The sequence below is a fragment of the Manacus candei genome, unplaced genomic scaffold (genome assembly GCF_025592945.1).
Source record: "Manacus candei isolate 608988 ecotype Guabito, Panama unplaced genomic scaffold, ASM2559294v1 h1tg000050l, whole genome shotgun sequence".
Classification (NCBI taxonomy): domain Eukaryota; kingdom Metazoa; phylum Chordata; class Aves; order Passeriformes; family Pipridae; genus Manacus; species Manacus candei.
In genome coordinates this window covers 20,850,794-20,868,216 of record NW_026138098.1, presented here as the reverse complement: position 1 = coordinate 20,868,216, position 17,423 = coordinate 20,850,794, and the positions used below count along the sequence as shown (strand labels likewise).

Sequence of the window (17,423 nt, the reverse complement as noted above, 5' to 3'; positions counted from 1 at the left end):
TTTCTGGGATTCCACTTGCATTCAGATTTATCATCTCTCCAGAGGCTTCTTTTGGAATAGAACTTAAGCATGCAGTTGTTTTTAATACCCTTTGTGCAATATTAGTACCTTATTTGAAAATGTAAGTGTCCCCTGGCATGGCTAAATGGAGGTGACATTCTGTCCAGCTGTACTACACGAGGTGTTAGTGCCTGTGCTGATACTGGCCCAGTAGGCTTTCTTTCTGTCCTAATCAGAGAGGTGGTGTTCATGCCTCAGTATCAAGCAATTTGTACATAAGTTTGATATTGGCAGTTGCACAGAAAAATCTAACAGCTCTTAACTACAAGTAGATACAATGATAATTGGTCGTTTGGGGATGGCAGTAGTTTAAGGGATGAATCATACCCAGCTTTGACTGTGAGAGGTACTAGATCACATACCTTTAAAGAAATTTGCTGCAAAGCCTGCTTTATTGATGGTTGCATCAGATGCAAACTTCATCCACACTTTGTTCGAACTGGATTTGATGTCTTCTGGCTTCTCGTAGCCACAGAAGTGGCCGATCAGTGGGCTGTGTTCAGTGAGGCCATCCCGGATCTCCAGGTAGTCATAAGAGCATGCATCGTGCCATTCAATCTGCAACAGGAAAAGTGTGTGCCTGTACCTCACTAGTATGGGTTCTTCAAGCCAGGCTAGCTCCCCAGATAGACTTTGGCCAGAGATCAGCTCCCCAGACAACTGGCTAGGAGGTACTTACCTCATGGCTGCCACTGAGCTTTCCTGCAGTTGGAATTGCATTCAAGCCTAGGCACATCTCAGTTCTACCACTATTTTCTGGCTATCTTCTAGTGAAACCCAGGCCCTAACTCTCTAAAAACTGCTTTTTCATGAGAAGCTGTAAGAAACAGAGCCAAACAACTGCAAACAAAAAGGTTTAGGAAACCACTGCAGGGTCACAGCTAGGAGCTAGTAGTATCAGCCCTTTACAGGACAAACATGGTTAGTGTACCCAGGCTACAATAGCCTATGGGATAGATGGGATTTATGCACCAGCTAAGGTCCTGTCCACTCCTGTCTGTGATATATACATCAGTTGTCAAAGATAAACCATTGTGAACCTGACTAAGAGTGTAAGACATCCTATAACCAGTAGGAGAAAACCTTTTGTGAGCTCTTCAAAGCCTGTTTGCCATCTGGGAACATGATGTTTCTTTGGGGAGTCACATCCTTCAATCTGCCAAGTCCCAGTGACATGAAAAAGAGGTTTTTTGCCTGGATTGGGACCATTTACTTTCATTTGACTGGATGAAAATTTAAGGATTCATGAGTCCTTATTTAATGTCATCAACACTTTTGAGTCCCTTCTAATTATATTTGTCTAAAGCAACAGTTTTTGAGAACTCATCATAAAAACCTGGCTTCAAAATCTCTGAGTAAACTTCTGGTGAGAATAAATGATATTCTGAAGTAGTCAAAAGATTTAAAAAAAAATTACTATTTACACCACTTTCTTCTTAATTTTAAAGGACCTAAAGAGGCAAAATAATATCTGTAATATAATATACAATGACATTTCTCACCTCAAAGGCTTGGAATGTAATTCCTATGTGAAAACCCTCAGAAACTGTGATCTTCCATATGCACTCTTTGGAAGGTCTGTAGTCATCTGGGTAATTGGGAGATTGGATCTGTCCAGCATCTTTGTGAATTTCTCCACCACAAATAGCTTCATAAAAAAGAAACAGCAAAACCCTGAGATTGCAGGTTTTTCCATAGGTAAAGCCTGCTCCTAATTCAAATCTGTATCAATATCACCTGTTATACAAAGGCAACCCACAAGTCATGGAGGTTTTTACAAATCTAACATCTTGCCTTAGTGACAGTGTCTCCTGTCTTGCTGCGCCAACGTCCTTAGAAGGTGAACTCACTGGGACAGAGAATTTTTATGAATTTGTGTGTTTCATACTCCTGGTTGCCTTCATATCTGCTTGAAACCTGCTAACAGCTCTATGAACCAAGAAAAGTTGGCAAAAAAACCCAACAACAAAACCCAAAAATAAAAAGAAGTTGCAAATCTAATCCAGCCACACGATGGCAATATTAACAAGCACAAGTTGAGCTGTTCACCACCAGACCTTCAGGCTGTGCACGAAAAATTAAGTTTCAGTGTCAAATGTGAGAATGAGTAAGTTTAAAGACCAAGAACAGAAAATTCAGTGAAAATCTAGTTTTATAAAAAACTGGTAGAGACATCAAAGACAATAACAGTTCAACAAAATTGTCTGCAAGACTACATAGGAAATAAAGGTAAGATCACAGGCTAAAACCTGTGTTACCCCATGATGCATGACACACGTCTACAAAAGACATATGAATGTTTTGGTTGTATTCAAAGTCAAGCGAAAAAAAGCACCAGCAGTAAGTATAAGAGACATGGTACTGCAATGACACTGCCAGACATCAACCAACCTCACCCTTGGGTTCTCCCCACAATGCATTGTATTAGCAATTCAGAGGTGGGTCTACCTACAGTGTCCTGGAAATTGCTTGCATTGGGTAACACTGTCTTGGTTTTGCACTGTAAGCTGTTAATGTAACCTAGTTAAAAGCACTGTTTTATTAGTGCAGTGCTACAGGCTTTCTTAGAGAATCAGTGTTAAAGCACCTCCAAACAGTTGCACTGAAAAATTCAGTTGCAGAGCACAATTTAGATTGCAGTTTGAGTTCATAAGAGCTACAAGTGGTGCTTGAGAGAAGCTCTGAGGGACTCTTTAAAGAACTGTCTCCCCCACCTAACAGAAAGAGGACTATGAGAGCAGAGAACTGACCTTTTTTTTAAGAGCCATAAAACTGACAGCCAACAAATAATATTTTCTCCATCCACTGTGGTAGTTCAGACAACTATACTTGGAAAAGCCCTACTGCAAAATGGAAAAAACATCTGCTGACAGAGCCTGAGAAGGCAATAATGATGCCAAATTTCGGGCTGCCAGCAGTGCTGTAGGACAAAACCGTCAACATCTTCCCATCTTGAATCTTATGAAAGAAAGGGGACAGAATGACTGAACTAAGAGGACACTTTCCCTATGTTATCTGTCATTTAGTATCAAGTAATTCTACCATAATGTGGCTACAATGCTTATGCCTCTTTCCTCACATCTTCTGAAAACTCTCAGTCCAAGACTCAGAGGACTCCAAATCCAAAAATCAGTCCTCACCCAAAGAGCTTCCAGTAAAGTTCAGATGCATGAGCATTTACATGCACTCTCACTAAAGCAGAAGACAGAGAAGCAGAGCTAAAACCCACTTTGGTTTTTTTAGTTCAAAAGAAAAAGAGAACTAACAGCAACACAGAAAGATTTTGGACAAAAACTGATAAAAAAAATTAAACATTTATGGGTAAACCCTCCTGGAAATAAAGATTACCTTTATTGCCTAAGCACAGAAGTCACAAAACAGCTGAGCAAGCCACCTGACAATGGAGGAAAGAAACAAGCCATTATGAGAGCTTGCTTTAGAGGGAAATAGAGATTAAGGAAGATTTTTAGAAAATCTCCTATTTCAGCAAATAAATTATGGAGAGAGGTGCAGATAATCTTACTACCTGCTGCTCTGACAAGAGGAGGCTGAGTTAAGAAAAGAACTATGCAATGTGCCATCACTATTTCTGTTGTACAAGCTGGTTTCCACCAGTCATGCTCTGTGCTTGCTCTCAGGCATAGCCACAGATTCCATACCTTTCCAATGGGAAACTTCTTTCAGGAAAGGCATACATAAAACACCAGTCTTGAAGAGGCAGGAAAATATGAACAGTTGGAGTTTGTTTGACCACTAGATGCACATTCCACTTCCAGTTGCTCTATTCAAAAGTCAAGTGAAGCAAGTATTGCTCATATTTACTGAACCTTTAGGGATCATTTATCAATCAACAGGAAACAGGGAAATTATCAAGAGAAAAGGAAGTCACTTTGCAAAGTGACTTTGGAATGTAGCCAATGTAAATTTTTTTTCTTCTAATACCATTTAGCAATATTAAGCATGATGCCATATACACTAGTTTGATCACTTCCAATTCCAGCAAACTACCATAAAAGGGGTGTTACGAACCACATGGTCCAAGCAACAGCTGTTTTTCAGCAGAAATATTAAAAAAGAAAAAAAAAATCAGGCAAGCTACCTCTGTCTCTGGGGCAACAATTCCTGCAGAAACCAGATATTTCTCCTGTGAAACAGATTTGTTAGTCCCTTACTGCTGTGAAATCCTCATGTGCTTTATTTGCACTTCCCCAACAGTCCCATGTTTGCTTCACTTCCCTCTGTTAGTATCATTATTCATGAGTTTATTGGACACTTGGGTACTGGGCTTCCAGCATCATACTTGTTCCTGTGGCTGAAGAAAGGAGATGATGCAATGTTGGTACCAGTACAATACAGTACTGCTGACAATGCTGGTACTTCTAAGAAAATGCCTGTTGCCCACAGAACAATGGAATCATTATTGTAAAAAAAAAAAAAAAGCATATATGGAAAAGGGATGTTACTGATTTGTAGTGGCTGTGGCAGTATTGCTCCTCCTGTGAAGGGGTTTCATCATCCCAGTGCCATGCAAGTTTCTAAAGTACCTGACCTATAGAAGATCTGACATGCTAATTTCCAATCCTCTGTAAGTAAAACATACAAGGGAGAAACAAAAGAACAATCTTTGCATTTGAGAAAAAAAAAAAAAAGAAAAACACTCCAAGACAAGCTGTATTAAGTGATATAAAATGTATGGTCCCAAACAGAACTTTGCCTACTAAAACAGTGAAAGAAACTCCTTCTACACCCCACATTGCTGCTTGCAGGGGCTGGTTAGAGCAAACAGAACCTGGCCTATGTACAGAAGTTATTGCTTTGTGTTACTCTCCTGTTGTGCCCCCCAAAATGTGATGATCTTGTTGGAAGATCCATGCCTTGTCTACTGAAACAATGCACAAAATCTGCCAATTTCCATAAAAACAGGAGCATGGCTGTATCTAACCACACAGTGCAGCAGAACTCCTGCTAACCCATAAACCCCCTGCATCCTGTTCTGCCTGCTCCATACAATGTGACAGACTTCTAGCTAAGGGCTGTACCTTCATAGACCACAAAGAAGCCTTTCCCCAGGATGTTACTGCTGCTCCGGAACTCGATCCACAGCCTGCTGTCCGTGGATATTACTGGTTCAGGAATCTTGTCACCACAAAATCTACCTACAAGGCAGGAAAGAGACAATCAGGATCTTTGTGATCTCCTGGCTGATGGGCAGCACAGTGGCTCCAGGAAGCAAAGAATCTGTGGTTAAAGGAGCTGTGCTTGTGGAAAAGACCCTTTCAGTCCCATCACTTGTGCTTTTGAATAAGTTTGTGTCCCCCCCTCCATTAATTCATATTCTTTTCAATTATGAAATGAATGAAAGTTCTCTTCAGCTGGGAGCAGAATCCAGTAGTCACAGATGAAGCTTCTGTTGCCCTGGCAAATTCAAAAGGGCTCATGTTTTGATCACATAATTGGGCAAATGAGCTTCAATGAACTATCCCCAGTCCTTCCAGAGATGTGACATTAGGGAACATTCTTTCCACCTGCTAGGCCTTGGAAACTCCTTCAGCATTTTGCACGCAAGAGTAAATTGTGTAAGTCAAGCCAAGGGCAAGACACAGCCATGCTGGTGAGGAAAAAACTCTTATTCTCTACTCAGCTTCTCCCAGTTAAGCTTCTGCAGTCATTTAATTGCTTTCAAGAGAATGAGACCAAGAGCCTTTTTGCTCCATGGTTCCCCCAGCAATAAGCTCTCTGGCACTCACCAGCACCGGCAAATACCCAAATTCTGCAATCAAGTATGAATCCTGAAACAGATCAGTTGCAGATGCATCTTCAGCCCAAACAACCTCAACAACCTCAATTTGGTGCTCCTCTACCTATTCAAGCCAGATGCTCCTCACAGAAACAGAGCAGGCACCAACTATGCCCTGATAGTCAGGAACCTGCACTTGGGTCAGGAGCTTGCACAGTGCAAACATGTTTTTTTACTTCAGCTGACACCAGCATGGCTATACACTGAATTCAACATGGTCTTGGCACCCTGTCCAACTGAATCCCACTGAGATTTAGACAGAGGCAGAGAATACTTCTTCAGGTTGAATTCAGTCAGGACAGTGGTGAGAGGGATCTTGGATCTTTGAAAAACCCCTACTGGGTAAAAACCTGGTTAATGCCTTACCTGCAATACAGCCTCTTAGTTCCCATTACCTGGCTGGGAATGGCATTTTCACCACCAACTTTTTTCTCTTGCAGAATCACCAATCCAAATACTATCTTGGACTCAGCTTTACTCAGCTACTATTGTGCCCCCAAGCTGTCCAGTACTGGTGGGGTAGCATGACAACCAATGTACCAATAGCATCTTCCATCTCCACTCCCAAAGGCAATGCTAAAAACAGCATCAGCACTGCAAAGCTCCTTCCTCTAGGGTCACTGAGCAACTGCCTCCTGGATTTAGACTTGGAGTTTAACAGGGGTGTCAAGAAGAGGAAAAGCAGATGAGGAACGAGAATGAGCAAGCTCCTCAGAGTGTGATAAAGGGCCCATTCATAAAAAGTTATACACCATTTAAAGGCTGGGTTTTCACACACTTCCCTGGGAAAATATGCAGCACACATGTATTTTTTCTCTCTGCAAGAAGCCTGTGCTTTCACAATTCACACTAATCCCCCTCCCCACCCCCTGCTGAATTGCCGTCTGTCTGCCTCTTCCGAGCTAATTTCATGGGCTCAGCCCCATGCGGGAGCCATGGCCACTCATGCAGTGTTTCCTTCCAGATGGAATCACTCCCAAGTCCACCTGCACTAGGGGGACAGGGAGGTGCTTGGCTTCTGAAATACCTTTAAATTACTCGGTAGAAAAAAAAAATAACGAGGAGCTAAGTTGCAGCTGCTGGAGCAATGTTACCTGATGCACGTGCAGCAGAGAACAGCAATAAATGCTGCCAAATCCAAAACAGGCAGGAAGCAGTAAAGCTGGCTGTCAACTGCAGTGAAAGGTAGGCCCACAGAAACCTAGAGACCAGCACGGCTTCAACCTTAGTACCTCACCTGGTACCAGGGCTAGGATGTCCAGTAGGGCCAAGGAGAGCACCCAAACCTCCCTAAACCCTCTGACCCAATGCTGACTGTCCCAGTCCTGGGCTGCAGCATGGGGCACAGCTGCTCTAACACAGCTGGGGATGCTACACAAGCTGATTGCTTCTTTTCTTTCAGGCAGAAGGGGCTGTTTGCAGTACAGCATTTTACATGTTTGGGACACCAAGGTTAGGGGATGAAGTCAGGATAAGAGCCAGTGAAAAAGTAGGTGGGATTCCTGAACCACTCGGGGTGACAGGGGACTTGCAGTTACAATAGCAGGAGGCAAAGGAATAGGGAGGATACAGAGGAGCTGCACTTCTCAGAGAACAACACAACTTCTTTGGGAATGGGAGCAGGAGCAGAGCAGAGTCCTTGCACAGTTTGACATCCTAGACATGGTCTAGCAAGTTCCCTGCTAGGAGTACAGAGGCTCCAAGTACAGAGTACTGTGCATTTGTAAACACAAATACTTGAGAAATAATGGGAAGAGTTTGGGTCAGGAGCTATAGTACAGCTGCTTCGTTCTGACTGCCTGACAATTCCACCTCGGACTTGGGAAAGAGCAATAATAAAACTCCAGAGACCACAGTTTTAGTCCCAGCCAGGGCCCTGACTCACTTCCCTCCCTTCATCCTTTCTCAAGCTGGAAAAGGAAGGAACAAAATCTTTGCTACCAAAGGTCTTGGAGTATGAATCATTTGGAGTGAATATAGCACACAAACATCTCTGGATGGAGACATTAAGGGATGGCCAGTGCATAGGGCCATCCCTGGCTTGACATAGGGTCATTCCAGGTAAACAAAGGTTTGTTTCTGTTTATTTTCCCCACTCACTCTCCAATGCATCAAGAACAATACAGGAAATGCAATTAAAATGAAACAGGTACTCACCCAATAACGGAGCCTTTCTCCAGTAGCCATCACGCACCTCCACATAATCATACCAGCAAAGGCGACTTTTAAACAGGTCCATTGATGTGAAATTTAACATAATCTGAAAGGAGAGAGTACACATTTCTCTTTGGGGATGGAGTTACTTTAAAAAGAAGATCCTATAGATTGTACTTCATCTCTGCTAAAGTGCTGCCTAAGTGAGTATGCAGGAAAAGACAGCTGGGCAGTTGGTGGGATTTGTACATCAGCTTTCCTCAAAAAAGGAAGGCTTCTCAAGGTATTTTAATGAAACCATGACAGTACATGACAGCCAATAACTCTTTACAATCAACTCTGTAATTAAGTCAATGCTCCTCAGTTACTAAAATGCTACTTAAAAAAAGCCTGTTTGGATTTTTAAAATTAAAAACCGAATCTTCATTTTTCAATGATGTGAACATCATAGAGAAAGACATTGTCACAAAACACACTTCTGAGGTCTCTGCCTTCATATAAATGACACTTGTAAGAAAAATATAATTTTGCTGATTAGGTTCCACATTCTGACAATCAGACTCACAGCATCAGAATGATGCAATTGCATTTAGGGGCTTTATCAAGCGCAGCTTAGCATTAAAATGTTATTACTTCGGCCTCCTTCCTCTGTCACATGGATCACAGGCCTTGGTCTGGGCCTATGGAGGTCACTAATGGGGTGTACTTGTATCTTTTTCTTTGCAAGATTTGACCCATGTATTCATTTACATCCATAGTCTGCCACAGAAATGTCATTAGACTAGAACAGATGTTCTCTCCCAAAGTCGTGACTGGCAGTCCAGAAGGCAGTCTGCAATGATGTCACTCACTTTTTTTATGCTTTTGCAGTTTTCTGACTTTGGACAGCAAAAGGAGATTTATCTGTTTCTATGCAGGTGAATGCTACAAGCCCAGTACCTGTTCTCAGCTAACACCTCAGTGCTACAATGCTACTTTGTACCAATCACTGCATTTCATTAAACAGGTAAGTCGCAGCATTCAATCTGAAATCGATGATTTATTTTCTTTTTTAACATTAGTGGCTCAGCATCCAAACCAACACAACTCTTCTGAAAAGGCTGAGAAGCAAAGGGAGAGTTTACAGTAAGATTCCACACCACAAAACTCCCAGTGCCATAGTTTCCAAACCTGGATGCCTCTTGGCCCTCCTGCCCCAGTGATGCCCTGCAGCTGATGGCAGGAGCTCAGCATGGCATGGAACTGGGCTTGCAGGTGACAGAACCAGGTCCTGGAGCCAGACAGCTGTTGCAAAACGAATGAACTCTGCACTTTGTCCAAGTCTTAAGCATATGTTGAGGGTGGTCCTCAGCAAAGTCACTCTGCTAAGGAGCTCCCAAGCTGGACTGTGCATTCTTGCAGCCTGGTACGGCATGAAAGGCCTGAAAGGCTGGTGTTACTGGATTAAGGAAAGATTTCATTTCTACAGGAAGATCAATAAAACAAAAAGAGCTGAGAAGAAGGTGGACAGGGAGGGTGACTGATGCGCAGCGGGGCTTGGCGTTTCAAGGCGGGAACTGGGAGTTCCCTGACAGGCATATTATGCCTGCGTGATAGGGGCAGGCCACACATGTCACTCATGGCTCCTTGGCTCCCTTAAGGACCCCAGATGGCTGGCACATTTTATCTAACTCATCTGACTGGCACCTGGCTTTGGAAGGTGAGCTCAGCTGGAGATAGCAGGTGATAGGAAATGTCCATGCAGGGTTCAGCCTCAAATTGAGAGTGAGGATCAAAGATCAACACACAGTCCAGACCTGGGAGGAGGCTCCGCTCCAGCAGTACCTCTCCTCTCCTCAGGATCGTGTATCCCTCACTCCATCTCTGGGAAGACAGCACTGGTGCTCGTGAGCCTTTCGAGGCTCTATCCCTGCACCTCAGGCATACAGAGATCTTCTGGCAGCTACTAACACTGTCATCACAAGCAAAATCACATGTGAGGGAAATGCAGAGTACACCTTGTGCTGGTGTGGCACCTACCTTCTCCCCTGGGGTCACCGAGATCCTCCAGACACAGTGGGAATAGGAGGGGTAGCCATTTGGAAAGCCAGGGGCTGAGAAATTACCTGTTGAGTCTTGCAAGGTCTCTCCACAAGCTGCAGGAGAGGGGAAAAAACCTATCAAAAAGGAGTGACGCTGAAAAACATCAGGGTCCACCAAAATCTTTGTGCATGGCTGTAGTGTGTGGGTTGGTGGTTGGCACTCTAATGATGCTCGTTCATGGTACTGGCCAAAGGTCACTGAGCACCTGAGACCTTGCCAAAGGGGTGATGTGAAATTTGTCAGAATTTCTAGGATAGAAGATGATCAGTGAAAGGACATAGGGGAAACAGCTTTTAAAGAGGCCACCCTTCTTCCTTCATCTTCCTTCCACGTGCCAGCACTTTCAGGTTTCCACTAATCAAATGCAAAGTATTAACCCCACCCCACCTCACAACCCCACAATTGCTGCGAGCAAATCTGTTTTCCCTTCATTACAAGCTGCTCAATGAAGTTCTCCTTAGTTACCATTGTTAAGTGTCTTTTTTGGGGCTAAAACATCCTAACAAAAGCAGGGCAAGCCCCACTGCCTTCATGCTTTGGCTGCCCTGCACCTACCCTGCCATCATACTGCACAGGACAAAACGTGAGCACGGCAGCCCATTGCTCTCCCAACTTCCCATTTTGTGGCCTGCTGCAGTTGATGAAATGTAGATCCCACAGTGCCACAGTGATTTTCAGGAAGCAAGGAACATGCACATGCATATGCTCCTTTAGGGAACCACAGCTTCCAACATCTGGGAAAGCTGTGACTACTGTAGTTCCTGCTCTCCGAGCCAGGAAGACTGAGCTGGAACGAAGAGTGACCATCTACATCTGCAGAGCAGCTGACTGGCTAAGTGGGAGGACCACAAATATCAAAACTCCCATTTTCTTCAGAGTGCTCACTAGACACATCCAAATACCTACTGCAAGATGCAGGGACCTTGGCTTGCCTGCTTCCCAGTTGTTTTTCCAATTTCATAACACACAAGCTGCCCTTGATCTGCAACTTGGTTTCCTCAGAGACGGTAAGGCAGCCCCCAAAAATCCCTGATTAAGCAGCACTGCTTTGAAAGATCCGACAAGGCCTTTCTTTTCTCATGGAAATGCCAGAGGTTGTTCCTCTGCTTGATGCTATCACATGCTAATTTTGCAGCCGTGATTACATTTAGATGGGCGGGTTGGAAGCTGGAGGTGAAAAGAGAGTGATCCCATTCAAAAAGTTTGGTATCTTCAAACAGGGGAGAAGGAGTTACCTAACCAGAACTTCTTAATTTCCCTAAAGAAGTCTGATACACAGCTTGACAGATCAGATTAGATGAACAATAGGTGGGGACACAAAAAGGGGGTTTTTAATAATTTTTTTTTTAATAAAGAGGGAATTCCAATCCATAACTCACCGAGATAGATGAATGTTCTTTTTATCTGCTCAAAAATCTATTTAAACAAATATGAAATGATAAAAAGAGCTCTAAATCATGGGAAACACATACAACATAACCATAGTGACATAGGGGATTATCACTCTCAGCTGAACCAGAGTGAAGGTTTCCAACAGCCCAGACTTAATTCTCGTAAGTGTAATTACACAGCTCCTGGCAAGACTGTGAAATTATGGAACAGGTACTATTCCATCTACTTCCAGAGACTGGTCTGTTGAAATATCATGAAAGGAGACCTATCTAACTATCCACCCTTGCAGAGGAAACTCCCCAGACACACTGGAGAGGCTGGCCTTTCAGTATGGAGGAGGAAAGTGCTTGCTTGCACGTGTGGGGGGAAGCATGATAACGAGCAGTGCATGTTTGTCGGTAGAGCACAGTCTCTTGCAGAGCACCTCAAAAAGTGATACAACTGCACTCCACTTAGTAGCAAAGAAGCCAGCAGGTCCAATAAACCCACTTTTTGGTACTTCTGGGATCGAAGAAACTGAGCAGCTAGAAAGCAACAGAGGTGAAAAGCAAAGTAGAAAGGTGAATGCTTCAGAACTCATTTGTAAGTGAAGTAGCTGAGTGACAGGCACTTACAGCTCATGAGCTGGTTACTGGTACACTGCATCTATTTGAAAATGCCCAGAGGATTGGAAGAGATGATATAATGCAGGATCATTCTCAATTTATAGTTTGACCATTTTCAGTTAATATTTTAACCGTTCCTGAATGGCCACACAGGCCTCTTTCCTTTAGCTCAGCACAAGATAGCAGGATGAGTTTTTTTAAAGCCTTTTGTAGAGACTATAGTCATCAAATCCTCAGCCATGCAGCCATAACAAATCTAGCATTAACTACTATGTAGCAGATTGCATCTTGCCTTCCACAAATTCCTTCAGGAAATTTCATATTGTTTCACCTGGCTTGGCACTAACTTTAACCCAGCAGGTATAAGCTTTGGGGAATTAAGAGCAATTTAAAACAGTAGGGTTTTAGAATGGACAAACTAAGCAAGCCCTAACTGTAGCAGCCACATGAGCTCCAATCTAATGAAGTTGGAGAGCCCTGTTTCTTACAACAGACACAGCAGTTGTTCTGGCTCATACCAGTGCATACTTGTAACTCATCCTCCATCATACTAGTTCTTTTTTTGGAGAGATATTATAAGGTATTGTCAGATGGAGACTCTCTTTCTAGAAGGGAAGCTATCTGCCATTCAACTTCTGAATGATGTTGCTGCACTTTACCTAAAAAACCTCAGCTTGACTACTGAACAAAGTGTCCTCAACTTAAAGTCTCATTCAGACCCTGTTTGAACACACAGTTGAAGTCCTTTGGTTTTGAACTCTCCCGCTTTGTATTTTGCAGAGGTACAGAACTTTTCAAGCTACAGATTCAAATGGCAGATGAAGATGTTAATGTCACTAAACATACTGCACCTCCTTTCAGGTGCAACCTGAGTATAAATTTTGATGCAAAGAGAAAAAGAAAACCAAACCAGAACAACAGATATTTGAAAAAAAAATTGTTTAGTAGGCTTAAAGCTCTAATCATTTTGCTGCCAAACACGTTCTGAACTGCAATAACCTCTGCTAAAGCTTTGTGGAAAAAAATAAGTAGGAAAGTTCTACTTTGCAAGTGGAAAACATGAGACTCAGAAGGGTCCTCATTTTAAAGAATGTTGCTTTGTAGCTTTTAGTTTAACTTTAACCTCAGGCCAAAGTGGTTTTTCAGCTTGCCTCAAGAAATCTAAATCTGTAGTTGATTCTTCCAGCTATGGGAATGAAAAGCCTGTTTGGATTAATTCTGACTCAATCAAAAAACATAGTGCAAAACAAATCAACCCCTAAACTAACCAATGAGATAATTTCTCAAGAACAGTGTTTTGTTCTACCAAAAGCAATTTAGAGATAATTATGGGTGGTAGAAAGAAAAAAAAAGTTAATTAGAACTAACACACCTAAGAAAGTTATACTACCCACTATAAGCTAAAAGCAGTGATTCCCAAACATATGGACCCTGAAGTCCTCAGAATTCATTCTAGACCCTTATGAACCCATACTTTCTGACCTGTACATGGATACAGAGAAGCAGTGGATTTGCACACCAGCTATCCACTACTCTCCGTGGCCTCGCAAATGGTTTACAGAGCAGTGCTAGCCACCTACTTACTTAAGATGTGACTCTGTATACCGGTAAAACTTAGCCCTCATCCTCTTCCCCTCCCTTTGTGATATGTTTATTTCTAGAGGAGTAATCACTTATGATCATATTAGGTTTATGATCAAAGCCACTCTCAACTGAACTACTTGCTGGCCAGATCAACCCATTAAGATAACCTTCTGGGTTATGCTTGCAAAAGTCCTGTTTTACTTCCCTGCATTATTATAAAAGTTACAGAATAATTCTGCAAAACTAGGGTAACTCTCTCATTCTCCAGTATCTTCTCATGGATGTTGACAACATGCAGAAATTCAACAGAGTTTGTTAAACTTTCTACCTCCAAGCATCACACCTATTCCAGTCTCTTCCCAGTCACTGCAGTCCATGCCACAGGCACCAGACTGGGTGCCGTCTTTGCTTGAAACCTCTGTTTATATTCTCATGCTCAGCCTGTCCTTAAGTTTGACAGATTGCTTCTCTGAAATCTGGTTTTCTCTATTAAAATATTCAGCTAACACAGTGGCATAAACTTTCATTGTCTCCAATTTAAAAGCATTCTCTTGTTCTGATGGATTAATCTAATCTCCCAGTCATACCTGTGACTCCAATGTTCTTTTTGTCAATCTTTCCAGTCCCCATACAAAGTAGGACCTTGGTATTGGTCTATAGTATGTCACACTTACATAGATGGGTTCTCTATCAAAGCTGTTCCCAGTCTATCAACCCTTTGGCAGCAGAAAGAGGGATTCAGCCCAATCCTGAACAGTCCAAAGCACCAGCTTCCAGCACCCAACTGGATGTTTCACAAATCAGCATCTTAGAGCTTTCTTCCATGTTATCTCCCAAGCAACACACCATAATCACAGAGACACACTTAAGGCTCATTTCTGGGACAACAACTATATAAATTACAACAGATATTTGATGGTGTGTAGAGACCTCAGTCTACCAGATATCCTTCTGCCACTTTGATAACTCCTAGTCCCCACTCTGTGGTCTTGTACACTGATTTAATTTTCTGTAAACAGAGCCTACACTGGACCAGCTTGAAGCCCTAAACCAAACCAGAACACTGGCAAAGTACTAATAGGAGACACATGTTAGGCAAGTTCACTTCTCCCAGAGCTTCAGCCTGAAGCATTTGATAGTCTGTGTTTCCCAAGTCTCTTTCCTCAAAGGGATCGTTAAGGTACTCTTGAACTACAATGCCTTCCAGATAAACCATATGTCTACAATAAAGCTGGAGCCATCTCCACAAGCCATATTTACCTGGGCATTTGTACAACTTCCTTGCCTGAGCGATGTCTCCCTGACTCAGGCGAATACGCTGCCCAATAGTTGGCCGGACCCCATTGTCATCACGACGGGGGAGGATGGTGTCGAGGAAAACCCCTCTAAAGGGAAGAACAGAGAGACACAGAGCAGTGAAATAGGGAAAGGGACACAATGCACAGAAGGTAATCCTGGCAGGCCTTCCACACCCCATCCCCGTGACCCTATCTCCCATGCTAACAAGTAAGAGTGATGCAACTTGTGATAACTGCATGTCTCCAGACAGCCTTCTCACTATAGCAGACAGCTTCCAAATGTACAGGCAAGTCCGCCAAGCCAGTAAATTCCTCTTTGATGTCCCAAGATTGCTTCTGCCTCTGCTTGAGTATAGACACATTCCTTGCCATAAATCAGAAAAAGGAATTAAATATTCTTGCAGAAGGTTCATGGCACACCTGGTTCAGCACAAGCACAGGCTCAATGTTTAAGCCAAAGGAGGAAAGGGAAGGGGAGTTAGTTCAGCAGCAGATTAGGTTGGGCTGGCAATGACTGTGCCTGCCATAGACAAGAGGAAAAGATCAAGTGCTCTACCCTTGTTCTGCACAAGTTTCCAAGCTAGTAACCCCACTTCTGTCTGCCTCTTTTTACTTGCTACTATTTCTTCCATGTGCTTCGTACTCAGGAACTCTTTACAGTACTTCTGATCTCAGTCCAGTGAAGGATTTAAGCTCAGGCCTCACTTCTATTAAAATGCACTCCACGAATCCAAGCAAGAGCTTGCATGCAAGAGAAACCCCCCAAGAGAGAATTAGGACTTCAGGGAGGGAGGGAGACAGAAACCTAAACTGCAGGTTGATGGAGTCCAAGCTCTTGCAGGCAGGCTCTCCAGTCCACAGGAACCCTTTCACTGCACCCCTGAATGTCTAACAGGCTTGGGGTTGCCAAGGCTAACAGTGAGCTTAACTTCAGCATCAGCTCAGTGAGGCAGACTGCTCCTTCTGCAGGACAGGATACAACTGTCCGTAGAGTCCAACAGGAAATCAGGGCAGAAGCAATAATTTTAGTGCTGCTAATCCTGATACAAGAGTCTTCAAGTATGGGTAACGCACTAAGTGCACAAGTAATTCCGTTCATTGGGCTGCTCAGCTGTGTAAGAGCCTTGGGAAGGAGTTTTAGAGGGCTTTTTTCACATTGGTTTAATTTTAAATAAATACTGCAAGCAGAGTATTTGTATCACAGCTAACAGAAAATATCATTCTATGAAACATATTGTCCGAGTGGTGGTGGGAGTGTTGGGAGTTTTAAAAACTGGACTCAACTCTTGCATGGGAGATGTTGTTTTTTTCCTGCAATAGAAAAATTCCTCATCAGCACCAAAATTGGTACTTAAAAGATCTGAGGCAAGTCCATAAAATTTTGATTTATAAATTCAGTCTGGTATTCTACACACCAGCTGCATGCCTTGGGCTGAATTTATTGAAGTTTATATATTAGAAATAAATCCTTCAATTCCAGAAACACCACAAACAGAGAAACAGGTCAGTTTGCTCAAAGTACATTTTCAAGCCTCCTCGGGAGTTCACAGAAGAACTTGGCATTTGGCAGGGACATACTTCTGTGGCCTCTGAAATGATTTCTGCAGATCTCCAAGGTCAACTAGGGAAGAATGACAGAGTTCAACAGAAAAACCACCACTTGCACACACAAACTTTTGATTCTTTTTCCCATTCTAGCCCTCACAACTGTTTACTCATAGCCCTCAGCTTTCTGCACATAGCATTCATCTAGGGCATTGCTCACACAATGCAAATAACTCACAACTTCAAATTACCCTTATTAGCTGCCATTTTCTTTCAGAAGGCCGTACTCTAGGCTGGGGCAGTAAGATTTTTGGTTTTGCTTTTTTCTCCAACTGAATTTTGGACTCCTTTCACATATATTGCTGAACGTGATTCCCAATTACGAAGCAGTAAGTATAGTTCCTCTCATTTTACCATTAAAAGAACTCAGCAGAGTCATGAGCATCCCCAAAGTACCCTGAATGTGTAAAGCACCATAACAGTGTTATGAAATTATCAACTGATCTCAATAAATGCTAAACATCCATGCCCCAATAGACAGGGCAACAGCTAGAGGTGCTTAAACAACACTCAAGGAAACAGATATTCAAGGACCCAGCTGCAGGCAGCTACCTTTTGTTCCAATTCTGTATTTATATCCCCATGTGCAGAAGAGAGACAATGCAGTAAAACCTGTGGAGGATGTGTATACATCTTGTGCAGGATTAGGATGGTGCATTGCAAATACATCAAGAAGATGTCCCTTGGCATGCAGGCAGTGCTACCTGCATCCTGTTTTGTAACTCCAAACATAATGTGCTGCCATTTCTATTAGCAGGCAGCTTAGTAAATTAAGGTAACTTACTATTTGCTTAGGGCTCTGTGGAGGTTTAAACTTTTCTTATTGCTAAGTTGCCATTTATGGGC

At 42.8% G+C, this 17,423-nt stretch overlaps 1 protein-coding gene across 5 annotated transcripts in view; it reads right to left on the bottom strand.

Annotated features, from left to right (window-relative positions):
- Positions 1–17,423, bottom strand: part of TLL2 (tolloid like 2) — a 90,758-nt gene that overhangs the window by 15,837 nt on the left and 57,498 nt on the right. For all 5 annotated transcript variants that reach the window (XM_051800086.1, XM_051800087.1, XM_051800089.1 and 2 more), the window contains 6 exons: positions 14,935–15,059; positions 10,031–10,146; positions 8,015–8,117; positions 5,100–5,216; positions 1,563–1,708; positions 423–618 (listed from right to left, as the gene is read on the bottom strand). In XM_051800086.1, the coding sequence (XP_051656046.1) occupies positions 423–618; positions 1,563–1,708; positions 5,100–5,216; positions 8,015–8,117; positions 10,031–10,146; positions 14,935–15,059 (803 nt within the window). The remainder of the gene's footprint in view (positions 1–422; positions 619–1,562; positions 1,709–5,099; positions 5,217–8,014; positions 8,118–10,030; positions 10,147–14,934; positions 15,060–17,423) is intronic.